Below are 15,237 nucleotides of genomic sequence, written 5' to 3'. Positions count from 1 at the left end.
ATTGATCTAGCTAGAACTTCTAGGATATGTTGAAGAGATATGGAGAGAGTGAGCAGCCTTGTCTTCTCCCTAATTTTAGGGGATTGCTTTGAGTTTTTCTCCATCTAATTTAGTGTTGTCTATTTGCTTTATTTTTATGTTTATACCCTTAACTATATTTAGGCATGGGCCTTGTATTCTTGATCTCTCTAAGGCTTTAATCATGAAGGGGTGTTGGATTTTGTCAAAGCCTTTCTGAATCCAGTGAGATGATCAAGTGATTTTTTTTTTATGTGTTTATGTGGTGGATTACGTTGATGGATTTTTATATGTTGACCCATCTCTGTATCACTGGGATGATGTGTTCTTGGATTACATTTGGGGGATTTTATTGAGTATTTTTCTATCAATGTTCGTGAGTAAAATTGCTTAGAAATACTCTTTCTTTGTTGAATCTTTGTGTGGTTTAGGTATCGGAGTGACTGTGGCCTCAGAATGAGTTTGGCAATGTTCCTTCTCTTTCTATTTTGTGGAATAGTTTGAAGAGTATTGGTATTAGCTCTTGTTTAAAAACTAAAACCATCTGGCTTTGGTCTATTTTTGTTGGGAGACATTTGATGGCTGTTTCAATTTCCTTAGGGGTTATAGGGACTATTTAAACTGCTTGCCTGATCTTGATTTAATTTTGGTAGGTGAAATCTATCAAAAAAAATTAATTTCCTTTAGATTTTCCAATTTTGTGTAATACACACTTTTGAAGTAAGACCTAATAATTCTTCAGATTTCCATAGTGTCTGTTGTTATGAACCCCATTTTCATTTCTGATTTTGTTAATTTGGGTTCTGTCTCTCTGCCTTTCAGTTAGTTTAGCGAGGGGTTTGTCTGTCACATTGATTTTTTTCAAAGAACCAGCTTCTGGTTTCGTTGATTCTTTGTCTGCCTGGGAAACCACTGTTTGTGTTTTGGATTCAGCTGTCAAGTTACTACCTGGATCCAGATACTTAGTCTCTGACCTCCTGCCACTCAGAAAAGGTATGCCCTGGACTCTGCCATCTTGAAAATCTAGTTATACTTAATGGCTTTTTTTCCAGAGTAGCAAATTATTTTGTTCAGAAACAAAGCAAAAGTACAGGATAGATACACTGTGAGCCATCAGTGGATCCTGACTGAGATGTACTCAAAAGCACATGGGATATATCCAGGATTTCCTTCATGAACTTAGGAGTTAGAAGAACTTATTACTAAGAACATGCTGAGCGTAGTTTATTCATTTATTTAATCTCTTTATAGGCTGATCTCAGCTTTGTCTCCCACTTCTCCAGTTCCACCTTCCCCTTTATCCTTCCTCTTTCTTTTTAGAGAATGGGATGCCCTCAAGGGGTTCGAACCCACCCTGGCACCAGGAGCTGGAGCAGGTCTAAGTGCAAGGCAACCTAGTTAGGGGAAAGGTATCCAAAGGCAGACAACAGAGTCAGAGACAGCACCTATTTCCATTGTTAGGGGACCCACATGGTGTCCAACTCACATCTGCTACATATGATTGGGGCGTAAGTCCAGCCCATGCATGCTCTTTGGTTGGTGGTTCAGGCTTTGTGAGATCCCATGGGCCATCTTTAGTAAAACTCCTGATTTGCAGACTGTTCTCTATTTTTGGAATTATCAGAGATATCACAGACTACTGTATTTTAGTTTATACACTTATTTATTTTTCCTCCTTAAATATTTGAATCCTATATTCATTCAGTGTTAAATTTTAGTGTTCTTTAACAGTTTAAAGATGAGAGTGGCTCTTTTGATAGGTTTATATTGTCACTATGGGCTTCTTCTACTATTATAAAACAGTACCAGAGATCCTTAGCTTGATTCTAAACATGTGAAATCCATCATAAAGTCATTTTTGTGCATAATGAAATCTGACTATGTAAAATAGTGATCCTTTTTATTGGTAAAGTAATAAGAAAAATATCTTCTTGAGTATATGCAGAACAAAAATGTCTTAATATTTTTCAGGCTATGCCTCTTCAGTTAGTGAAATAAAATGCTTTTATTGTTTATAATACAAGAAATATTTTAAGATAGATTTAAATTTTCATATGTACTGTATAAGTAACAGAAGAGTATCTATATTTAATTTGAAATACAAAAAATCACTTTATAAAAATAACTCATAATATAATAGACACAATGAGAAGTTCATTATGAATGTGTAGATGTGTGTGTTTTGGGAATATTTCTCTTACGTTGCTTTGTAATATTCTATGATTAAAATTATATCAAAATTATAAATAACATATTTAAAGCTCCTAGTTTTAATGAATCAATATAGTACTACTTATTATCTTCCATTTAAATAAAGCAGGTAATGAAAATTAAATCATTAGCTTGGTTACCAACTATTACATACATATATGAATTTAAAATTGTATGTCTTTTTACCAAAGAGCAAAAACCTGTATACAAGTTTATATAAAAACAAACAAAAAAACTACAAAAATAAGAAGTGTCAATGGTACTTATATGGTCAATATGACTATATTGTTCTGAAAACCAACCTGATTACATCATTACTCTTGATTATTCTTTTGGGTGGGCCTTAGTTTGGATGACCTACCATATTAACACTCCCTGAGGGAATCTAGGTTAGACAGAGGAATATTTTCCAAGGATAATCAAATTAAAAGAGTGAAACAGGAGAGAATCATGTCAATGGAGCCTCCTTCATGGTTATTATGAAGCAATTGCTAAAAATTATTTGAAATAACTTAAAATCAATTAGGACCATACACCCTTCTTATCTCCTGGAAATTGATTTTTCTCTATAAATGACATGTGAGAACCCTTACATATTATGAAAGAAAATATATTTTTTAAGAAATATCTGTTGACGATTTAGAATTTTTCTAAGGAGGACTTCCTAGACTAACCTCTGGAAAGCTAGCTGCTCTCCCTCCCATTGTGATTAACTCTGAAGTTGTCCCTTCATTCCAGGAACCTCCTGGAAACTTTAACTCATACATAGACATTTCCCTGCAAGATAGCTTGTCTGGTTAAGTCCATGCAAAATAGATTTTATTTTCTTTAAATATTATAGCAATGTGGACACAGTTGCAAAATACCTACATATTAAGGGTACTATAGTTATTCATTTTATATCATTAGTAATTAGTAGAAGAAGAAGTAGGGAGATGGTAAATCAGTGTGTACCACTACACAGCCGATAGGTACAGGACAGATAAAATGCAACTCCAAAAATATCACATAAATTAGTTAGTTTCAAAATTAATTTATTATATGTCACAATCCCAAGCCTCTGTTTATAAAGAGTAAAGTTTTGTGTCGTATCCATAGGAAACTATAGAAAAATATAAGCCCTGTGGCTACTTGGTAGTCCTAAAAAGTATGTCATCTTGACACTATTGATACTATTGGTTAGAAATGAACACACACTAAGGAGAGGCAGGATCAGTATGACTTTTGCCTTAAGGCTTCAGGTGTTTTGGCAGAGCACGTTTACTGATTCTGAACAGCTGACCATAAATTTTTGTCCTCATTTTTACTAAGAAATACAACAATATATTTATTTTGATAATTATATATCATATATGTTTATATATTTAAATATATAAATTTGTACCAAACATACACTATTAATTAAGGTATTTAATATTTTATCAAAATATTTCTTGATTCTTGGCACTCCCTGAAAATTTTTGTGACAGAATATCTCTCTTGTGTTCCTTACCTTGTCCTAGTCCCAGGCCCAGTTAAAAATGAGATCTAGACCACCTATAATTTTTTTCACTTTATGTGACTTTCAGGAAAGAAACCATAGAAGTATTTTTAAGAATACACTATACACACATGAGCAAGAAGACATAGCTCAGCTAAGGAGCACAAATGTCAAAAATATGCTATATTTGGTTAGAATCAGAATTCTGGTTTTTCTTTAATTGGATAATAAACACTTTGTTAAAGAATTTGATCTGTTATTTCGAAAGTATTCACTGCATCAAGCAAGTCTGTTTAAGGAATAATCTTTAAAATCCCAAATATTTTAGACATTAGCTTCCCAGTTTCATTGTCCATGCTATTTCTACACCTCAGCCTAAAAGCATTTCAGTTTTGCGAATTAATTCAAATGTCAGAAACTCACAAGTATCTTTCATTCTGTTTTTTTTTTTTTTTAAAAATCTGTTTCGCCATAAAAATTGAATGAACTGAGTAAAGGAGTGATTAATGCTGTAGTTAGCCTTTGACCTTACATATATAATTTTGGCTGCCCTCCCAAAGTTTCCATTTTTAATCTTTTTACCAACAGTCCTGGTCTTTATTCACTAAGTCATTTTTTTCCTTAGCAATACAGCGCGTGTATACTTACATATGTCTTTAAAGAATGGCAATGTTGCTGCCACATTCAAATGGCTCTGAGAGAGTTATTGGTTTCCTGCCATGCTGTCTGCTTGCCAGCCACAGATTGGCTTGGTTAAGGAAGAAGCTGTAAACAGCCTATCAACAAGTATTTATACAGATGTTAATGAAACTCAAATTCTCCTAGTGTATTTGTGCCAAATTCCACTTTGGGTTGTCCCTTTATTTGTGAGATATGAGGCAATAATTTCTTTACTAAATACATCCAAACCATTTATACTCTATAAAGAAATTTTTAGTATTTCCAACATGAGCTACATAGAAGCAATCATTTATCAAAATGACTTAAGCTATTTCACAGCACAAGAAGAAGCATTTTGTGTAGCTACAATAATGTCCTCCAAAAGCTTTTGGTAAACAAATGAACTCATCTCTGCTCATGAAACCAAGACTATTTCAAAATTATATTATGGAGAAAAGCCATTAGTGAAAAAGGAAACAGTCATGGGAAAGTTACCACGTGAACTAAAATATAACTACTTAGTTTATTTCTCTGTGCCCTAAATGATAATTGAATCTTAATTTCCCTCAGTATAGGATATTATTCAGAAAATTTAGAAATTTGATTTATTTGAAGCATATGGATTTAATGAGCACCTTTTATTGCCTTTTATGAGGAAAAGGATAATATTTCCATGAATTTTTAAATTACTTCATTTCTTTTGGTGAGCCTCTTAAATACAATTGCTCCCCTCTAGACTTATGTACACTGTAGGCATATGAAGAGGTCATCCTTTTTGGTTCTGTGTTTTGATTTGCCAGTTTTAGTTGACTTTTTTTATTCTGATGTAATTCTGACTTTCAGAGTTGATGTTCCTTCCTCGTCTAGTAATTAAGTTAATCATGCTTAGACACGTGCTATTTTCCATAGGACTTAGGCTTGTATACACACTAAAAAACCTTTGCATTATAGTTCTGCACTTGATAAAAACAGAAAGAACAGCTGTGGCAAGTGTTCCCCTTTCACCGATACTTACTGAGTAGCATCGTTTTATGCATTAGTGTTATTAAGAGCTTATATTGTAAAAGCAAAACACACAAAACAGGAAATTATAATATGGTGTAATGAAAGATAGCCTGAAGTTCCTTGACAGTCGTCTGAGATGAGCATCCTTGTTCTAGTCACCTCTTGTTGCTGTGGCCTAATACCCACAGCAGAAGAAACATAAAGGTGGAAAGATTTTCTTTTGGTCGATAGCTTCAGGTCGTCATGACAGGGAAAATGTGGCACATTTGATGTCCATGAAAAGTTAACTGGGGCCATGCTTCTCAGACTTTTATCAACTTGATACAAACTACAATCATCAGGGAAGAGGAAATATCTATTGAGAAAATGCTTTCAGATAGCATTTCTTGATAAATAGTTAATGTGGGCATGCCTGCCTCCTCGGAGTGCTGCCACTTCCGATCTAGTTGTCCTGGGTTCTATAAGAAAGCAATCTAAGCGGGGCATTACAAACAAACCAGTAAGCAGCACTTCTCCATGGCCTCTGGATCCAACTTCTGCCTCTAGTTTGCTTCCCCGATTGAGTTCCTGCCTAACTCTCCTCCATAATGGACAGTGATCCCCAGATTAGTATTGGGCAGTATTTAATCACAGCAGCAAAAGCCAAACTAGGACAAATTGGTACCACAGAGTGAGATATTACTGAGATTGGCTTGATTATACATCTTCAGGGGAGAACTATACAAGAATTTTGGAGTTTGCAGCTGGAAAGGCTATTGAGTGCTTAGAATTTAATAAGCTGTTGTGGGAATTTTGGAATGATGACAGAGGTCCAGATGATAGGGTTTTGCCGTATGAAGTCTCAGACTAGAGCAAAGATTAACAGGGCTATTCATGTGATATATTTGAAATAACAGCTTGTGGTTTCTGGTCAGCTAGGGCTGAAGAAACAGCAGTTAAGAGACAAGATCCACTGAAGTGAAACTGATTTATTGGGACAATTGGTGCTGCTTAAATAGGACTGAAACATCAGCCCTGATTAAGAAAGAACAACATCATTGAAATGCCTTTAGGGGAATATTTCCTCAGAGTCAACACAAAGAAGCTGTGGTCTGTAAGTGGTGAAGTAAGGAAGGCTGCAACACATGCTGGCAGCCAAGTTTGGTAATATCTAGGGGGTCTTCCAAATGTTACTGATTTTGACAGCATGGGGATCATAGAGAGACAGATGAAGTATGGCACTATGCTTCAGGGTTGGAGTCCTTGAGGAGAGGTCATTGGTGAAGTATACCCTTATTTATGATGGATAATATCAGCATATTGGAGATGCCAGGACAATAGGAGGGTGACATCAAAACAAAAACAAAACAAACAAAACAAACCCCCACAACAGGTGTATGGCAAGCAGGAGCCTCATAGACAAGTAGTATGTGTGGATAGCAGAAGAGAAGTAGAGCTTCCCGAGACTTCTAGAGCCCAGAAGACCATGAGTGAGTTCCAGACACTGGACAGTGAGCCGTTAGTACTACTCAAATCTTGTTTTGCTTTGATCTAGTTGTAATTGTGCCATGGTTCTTTCCTCTTGGGGAAAAAATGCAACATATTTCTTTTTAATTTTATAAGATCTTATAGTTGAGAGCTATTGAACTTTAAAAAATGTTGGCTACTTCTTTTAAAAAGTACTTTTATCATGGGAGAATAGCAAAATAAAAGGATACAGAGGGTCCTAGAAATCTACAAGTAGAACAATATGATAGGCAGATTTGGGCCCAGGGGTCCCGCTCAAACTAAGGCACCAGCCAAGGACAATACAGGAGGTAAACTTTAAACCCCTTCCCAGATCTAGCCAATGGTCAGAATATTCTCCACAGTTGAGTGGAGAGTGTGATATGACTTTCTCACGTACTATGGTGCCTCACATTTGACCATGTCCCCTGGAGGAGGAGACCTGGTGGCACTCAGAGGAAGGACAGCAGGTAGCCAAGAAGAGACTTGATACCCTATGAGAATATATAGGGGGAGGTAATCCCCTTCAGGAACAGTCATAGGGGAGGGGAATAATGGGAAAATGGGGGGAATGGGGGGGGAGGAATGGGAGGATACAAGGGATGGGATAAACATTGAGATGTAACAAGAATAAATTAATAAAAAAAAGAAGAAAAAAAGTACTTTTATGTATTTAAATATTTAATGGCTATGGGACTTTTATATTATGTTTTGTTTTATGTAATATTTTTATTATGTGTTATGTTTTGACATTAATATTATATAACGAAGATAAAAAAGAAAGGCATGTTATGGTTTAACTGTGACAGGTTTGTATACAAATCTACCAATATGGAAACTGTGCTAGTTAGTGTTTTTGGTCAACCTCTCACAAATTAGAGTCTTCTGGAAAAAGACAAGGACTCTCAACTGAAAAAAAAATGTCTCAATCAAATTAGCCTGCAAGAAGTCTGCAGAGCATTTTCATGAGGAATGAACCATGATTGAAGGCCCCGGCCACTGTAGCCAGTGCAACACTTAAGCAGATGATCCCAGGTTGTCTAAGAAAGCTACCTGAATGAGACTTGAGAAGAAAGCCAATAAGCCACAGACCTCTATGGTCTCTGATTTGGTTTCTGCCTCCAAAGTTCTGTTTTGGTCGAGTTTCTGCCTTGGCTTCCTTCAGTAAACACAATGATCAGGATTTATAAGCCAAATGAATTCTGTCCTGCCAAAGTTGTTTTGGTTCATATTTTATCACAGTGGTAGAATCCAAAGTAGGACAGTGGCTCTGCTTTTGTCTTGGTGAATTATGACATGGAAAGCTTCAAAGGCCCAACCTTAATGGTCTAAATCCCCCTGACCATATGCTAATGACTTCACAGAATCCCAAAACAGTACTGCCAACGGGACCAAGTATCCAAACCATACCAAAACCTAACCAAATCTAAGTATAAAGTACATTGTTGAAAGTTAGATAGTTTGCTCTAAAGAATGTCATTATTGAAGAGAAAGCACAGGGGCACAAGAAGCTGGGTAAGTAAATTTTATATGGTTTTATCCAAAAATTTAAAAGATGCTTTTCAAGCTCTAAAGCAAAACTTGTCTGCTAGTAAAAAACAAAAACACTTTATTATTCAAAGGCAGGTGAAAAACAAGATTTTCAAGTGTTTGTATAATGGGCTATCAATTAAATTTGTGTTAGCTTTTTGTCTGTGTTACAAACAATTCAACTAAAGGAAAGAAAGAATTATTTTGCCTCCCAATATCAGAGCTTGCAATTTATGGAGTTGGTTGTTTTGTGCCAAAGGGAAGGGAGGGTGAGGGGAGGGAGGGAGGGAGGGAAGGAGGAGAGAGAGAGAGAGAGAGAGAGAGAGAGAGAGAGAGAGAGAGAGAGAGAGAGACAGAGAGAGACAGAGAGAGAGAGAGAGAGAGAGAGAGAGAGACAGAGAGAGAGGAGAGAGAGAGAGAGACAGAGACAGACAGACAGAGAGAGACAGAAAAAGAGACAGACAGAGGCAGTAACAGAGACAGAGAGATAAAGACAACCAGACAAAGATAGTGGGGGCAGGGGTAGTTGAAATGGCATAGGCTTTTGAAACCTTAAAACCTGCCCTCAATGATCTATTGTCTCCACCCAGGCTACACCTCCTAATTCTTCCCAAACAATTCTACCAGACAGGGACCAAAATTTCAAATAAAGAAGCCCATGGGGCATCCTCATTCAAACCATAGAGTAAGTTTCTAACTCCCCAAAATATATCAGTGTGTTAATTTGTTGAACAGTTCTAATGAACTGGCATCAAGAATAAGCCATTTTGCAGAAGCATTAATAGGAGGTAAGTTAGATTATTTTATTAGTTTAAGACACCACATTAGACAATAAGAGGAAGTAGAGGAATAGCTGGAGGAAATTATGCAAAGCTGTTCTGATACTTACCTACTACACAAGGCCTATACTAGGTCAAGTCCTGCAACATTTCATCAGGAAGGGGTTACAGAGTCCCCACCTCTCAATGGGGGTCTAATGACAATTAAAGGTTGTTGGCAAAGGGGTGTCATTATCTTCATTGATGTTGACACAGAAACTATGCTCCAGTAAATAATCTATGTGTGCTCTTGCTAGCAGCCCTAATCAAACTCAGTGAGCCACATGCAATACAATACTTGAAAGTGGAGGTGGGGGGAGAATTGCTGGAAGGGTTTTTACATGGGATTTAATGGGGAATGAGAGAAAGCCTGTGCTTTATCAAAATGGTTGAAGTGTAGAAAATAGGGTCAATATTAATGGTACATCATGGAGGTAAAAACACTATATATTTAGGTGTTAGTGTTAAAGAAGGAGCAGCCAGGGCTCTTTGCAGAATGTCTGGTCCAGGTGAACTGGAAGTTCAAGAGCAACATCAGTCTTGGTGGTGATGGGGATGATGATGATGATGATGATGATGATGATGATGATGATGATGCCAAGCAAGGTCTCTGAAGTCCATCTGAAAATATAAGATATTTATAGGCTTAAGAGGGAAGTTATTTATTCCGCAATGTCCAATTTACTAGCACTATGAGATAGGAAACTATGTATATTCAGTTGTCATCAGAAGCCAGTTTATTATGAGGCATGTAATAAGGGGTTTATCTATCCACATATACTCCAACAAACCAACATCTAAAAAGCAATCTATTAAAAATTCTGAAGGAAATCAAATCAAAATGTGGTTTATATGGTATTTATAGAAGAACACCGGCCTGTATATTTTAACAGAGAAGTCACTGATAATATTGAAAGAATATGCTTTTAGATAAGAGAATGTAAAGGCTTATATTGGTTGAGTTGAATTTCGTTTTCTCATTTCTCACTTGCTATAGGCTAGGCTATCTTTAAATTTGCACTTATCACTTAACCTTAATCTCTAGAATTATGGAAAATAAGGGAGGGCCCCCACGCCCATATTGGATTGAGGATATAACATTTACAAATATTTTTTTTCTTTGCTATAATAGGAATTGAAGCCCAAGCCCTACACATGCTAGGTAAGCTCTCTGCTACTCAACCAATTCTCAGCCCTCAATCTTTAGTTAGTACAATTTCAAATTAGCAAAATAAGATTGCAGAAAATTGCAAAAGAATTTTTCTCTTTTTTGTTTTATTTATTTAATTAATTTATTCATATTACATCTCAATTGTTATCCCATCACTTGTATCCTCCCATTCCTCCTCCCTCCCGCTTTCACCCTATTCCCCTCCTCTATGACTGTGACTGAGGGGGACCTCCTCCCCCACTATATGGTCATAGGCTATCAAGTCTCATCTTGGTAGCCTGCTTCAGAGAAAGAATAAGCAGGCTACAAAATAATTTTGTAAAAGACAAAATAAAGACAAAAATAAACAGAAGGATTTTGTTGTAGAAGACAAATCATTGAGATACAAGCCACATGTCACAAGAGAAAAATGACATATAATCGGGAAGATATTCAGGACACACACACAACTGCAAACCTAAAAAGATGGCCTTTTGGAAATATATTAAAATTGAAATCAACAATGAACAAGAAAAATATTTTCACCATTAATAGAGAATGGATTTATGCTTAGTTAGCAATTTGAGATAATGAGAAACAGTTTTTCACTAATATAAAATTAGTAAGTAACTATATGGGCTAATGTTGTTTACCTACCAGTAAAGAAATAAATGATGGCTATAGTTGACAATATTGTCCAATTATCAATAGCTTTTAAAGTATTTAACATGCTAACATGGAGGAAGGATTCAGTGAACTATATTTGTCTAACATTTAAACACTATGTGCCAATATATGCCAGATCTACCACGTTTCCCAAAATATTTATAGTTTCAGACATGGTTTCTTTAAATTCACCTTAAAAGTAAATTAAATAGGATGGTAAAATTCTAATCCCCAAGGGCCTAGAGAGATAGCTTCAAGGTTAAGAACATTTACTGATATGTAGTAGACTGGAGTTCAATTCCCAATATTCACATAACAGCTCCAACCATTTAGAACTCCATGTCCAGGGTTGCTGGACCAGCTTCCAAGGACACTGCATGCATATGATATACACATGTACATGCAAACAAAATATATATTGAAGCAAACAAGCTTATGACTAAAAACAAACAAACAAACAAAGACAAAAACAAACCCTACCTTAAAATGTTACCCAGTATCTGGCTTTGGAAAGTGGATATTTTTTCAAGTTTTCTTTCCATGAACATTTTGCTTAATAAATTGTGTATACTAATTACACAGCATTTTTCTATTGAGTTCAACAATTACCTTAATTAAAATTCCTCCATGCTATGGTTTAAAGTAATCAGAAATATGGTAAGAATCAAAGGAAGTTGTCTTTCTGATGCACAAGCTACGGAGCCTAGATGAAGCAGAATGGCAGGGAAAGTAGAGTATGTCATGGATTTGGCCTCCTACAGGCAACATAGCGCTTTCGTCAACATTGAAGGCAAGACTTAGGACACATCATGGCCAGAGACCTTAAAGTAATACAAACCTCTGCTATGTTTCCTAACAAAGATGCTGAAGCGGGACTAATGAATGATTCAGAGAGAAATTTGCACTTGGGTGTTCTGCTCAGTGACAGAGTAATCTTGTAGAGGTTTAGCTTGGATGGGATCATACCCTTCAGTGTTAAAGTACTTCCGGCATACAGTCAGCTGAGTTCACATTGTGCTTGTTCTGGTTCTTACATTGATCTTCAGTCAAGGTACCAGACTATGTTTAAATGATGGTCCATGTGAATTGGTCTCTTACAATGAATATGTGCTCTTTACAGAGAAATGGCTTAGAGCTTGGAATCCTTCTGTGAAAGCACTTAGTGTTATGAAGAGTTGGAGAAAATTAATAAGTGACTACAACAGTAAATGCCAGTCCTAAAGAAATAGACCAAAAATATTTTTAAGCTAGATACACTTGTAATACATATTGAGGATTAAGGTTTTAACTTTGGCTGAGCTGACCATCAAACTCACTAATGTCTTTTAACATCTTCTTGACTGGAAAACCAGAATCATTTCACAGACCTCTACAGGAAAGAGAGAAGTAAGGTGTTCATTCTCATCACAATCAACATTATGGCTGCCAAATTTTGTGCAAACATTGAAGTGTTTTTTATGCATCTGCTGTGAACTTTAAGGCATGCTTAACTTTCCAAAGAACTTAGAAACATTCTGATTTCTAGGTCAAGAAAGAAGTAAAAGAATGTCTCAAATTAATAAATTTGCCATGTGATTTTCTTTTACTCATTTGTTCCTTTTTAAAAAACGAACAGTGTCTTGCTCTGGCTTGCCTGACAATTGTCATGTAGCCTAGACAAACCTTGCAAGCTTGTATCAGAACCTCTAAATTCTGTGATTACTGCTGCACTTGGAAACGCTGGAATTTTTAACTACAATATTTTACAGTTTTATATCCTTGTGACTTTAGTTGCCATGAATTAATATTAGAAACATGAAGTCTATCAAGTTCATAAAGCGAGCAAGCCCTTAACAAGTATGAGGGCTCTAAGAAAGAAGCAGGGCAAGCTGTGGTGCTAAGCAGTGCTGCACAACAAATGCTCTTTGGTATAATTCTGAAATGTGTGGCAGTGACATAGCAATAAAGGCTGTTGAGGTTTCTAAACACACACACACACACACACACACACACACACACACACACACACTGAGAGAGAAACAGAGAGATTCTTGTAATTTAACATGAAGACTGTTTTCTGCATGTTGGGTTTTCACACACGTACCTCAGATGTATATTGAATATGAGCTCACCTGGACCACATTATGTGGTATGTGTAGAACAGAGGACACTTTTTGAGAATCAGTTTCTTCCTTTTGTCATCTATGCAAATAACACAAAGAAAATCAGTATTTTGCATAATTATATTCACTATTAATATTAAAAACAGTATTAGCTTACACATAGTTCAGTTTTGTAAAATCAAAATCCTTTTTAAACACCTTCATTATAGTCTCTAAATTCTACTGTATATGACGATGTTATAAGGACAATTGGATGTTAAAATAAGCCTAAAAGTAAACTTGTTAATAAGAGTAAAAGCCTACTGTTTCCCCAAATCAACCCCAGGTTTTCTAATTGATACTTAATTTAAACAATGGTAGCTGCATTAAAATTTTTCTTTTATTCTTCAAATAGATGTGATTGAAACTCAAACAGGAAAGATGCTTACTTTTTTAAAAAAAATTTGTTGACTTTATATCCTGATTGTAGGCCCTTCCTTGTCGCCCCCTGGTCCCACCCTCGCTCCCTTCCCTAATCCTCAGAAAGAGGGAGCCCTCCTTCCTATCATCTGACCTCAGCCTATCAAGTCTGAACTGCCTGTATCCTCTTCCTTTGTGGCCTAGCAAGGCTGATGCTGAGAATCTTATGGAAGAGTTGGGAGCTAGAAGGACCTGGAGGGGACAGGAGCTCCACAAAGAGACTAATGGAGCCAACAAATCCAGGAGGCAGGTGTGGGAGGGTACTGCAGAGACTGATGCACCAACCAAGGACCATGCATGGTGAGGACTAGGCCAAATGTAGTAGATAGATAGGCAGCACAGTCTACTTGTGGGTCCCATAATATGCGGAGTAGCGGCTACCTCTGACATGGACTCTGGTGCCCACTTGCTGAAGATGCTTACTTTTTAATGACTGGTATTATTTAGTAACCATGCATTAGTCAATACTTTTATTATGATGAAATTCTTAGCATTGTAAGAGCTACCTGCCATTGTTCCACTTCTTGGAATAACGAAGACACATGTTTATTCCAAGATGAAGAGGAAGATGCACTCTCCAAGGCAACCACTGCAAGTGAAAAGTTAGAAAGGAGTAAGGAGTACACCTACCAGTGGCTTCATACACAAGTTGGCTTTCCTGAAGCAACGAGTTCCAGAAACCTGAAATGGTGAGGTCATGTTTTTAATTAGATTTTTGTATTGTAAACATGTCTTGAAAAGTGAAACCTGGGTTAATTGTGCTAAAACAAACACAACTTCATAGCCAAGCACCAGAGGCTTTCAACAGAGTAGATTTAACAGTTTTTTATAGTTTCCATCATAAAATGCTTAGGAAGAACTCTATTCTTTACTGCTTAAAAACAATGCGTAAACCCTGCAGTCTCTTCTGCTTCCTAACGTTTAAGTGTGTTGACCAATACTGTTGCTGGGCCAATGTATAGATTTAAGTGTGTTGTCCAATACTGCTGCTGGGCCAATGTATAGATTTAAGTGTGTTGTCCAATACTGCTGCTGGGCCAATGTATAGATTTAAGTGTGTTGTCCAATACTGCTGCTGGGCCAATGAATAGATTTTTTTGTAAAGAAAATGGTTATTTGTAGCATCGATGGCTACTATTCCAGATTAAAATATTTTGACAATATATTTGACTTCAACTTTCATATCAAAGCAAAATGAAAATGGAAGCATTTTGTTATTTGTCATATTTTTTATGAACAAAGAAAGAAGCAAAATCATCAGTAGGTCACATCTTATTTTGAATTATTCTAATTAATGCAAACATAAATTTATGTCGTATTCAATTAATCAGGTTGACTGAATTTATAGTAATAGCATCCTTAGAATTATAACAAGTGCAACAGAACCTATTATCAATGTTAACTTGACATAAGAGATCTTATTCAGAGGTTAAAGTATTAATGTAGATGTGGTAGAGTGGAAAATATAAATGATTTTTTGACTGTGAATTTAAATGTTTAAACACTTAATATTATCACTTACTAGTAAATAAAGTCTGTATCCTGTCTAAGAAACAAATATTCCTCAGAATTTTTATTTATTAAATATAAAAGATTTCTTTAATATAGTAAAATAATTACTTACAGATACAAAATTGCTCTCTTTCATTCTCT

General features: G+C 36.0%; 1 protein-coding gene across 1 annotated transcript in view; it reads left to right on the top strand.

Annotated features, from left to right (window-relative positions):
• Positions 1-15,237, top strand: part of Lrriq1 (leucine rich repeats and IQ motif containing 1) — a 152,734-nt gene that overhangs the window by 128,242 nt on the left and 9,255 nt on the right. Inside the window, exon 24 of the mRNA XM_051172945.1 lies at positions 14,141-14,273. Coding sequence (XP_051028902.1) covers positions 14,141-14,273 — 133 coding nt within the window. The remainder of the gene's footprint in view (positions 1-14,140; positions 14,274-15,237) is intronic.

The sequence above is a fragment of the Acomys russatus genome, chromosome 31 (genome assembly GCF_903995435.1).
Source record: "Acomys russatus chromosome 31, mAcoRus1.1, whole genome shotgun sequence".
Classification (NCBI taxonomy): Eukaryota; Metazoa; Chordata; class Mammalia; order Rodentia; family Muridae; genus Acomys; species Acomys russatus.
Note: the sequence above shows the minus strand (reverse complement) of the source record. Positions and strands in the feature narration are given on the sequence as shown.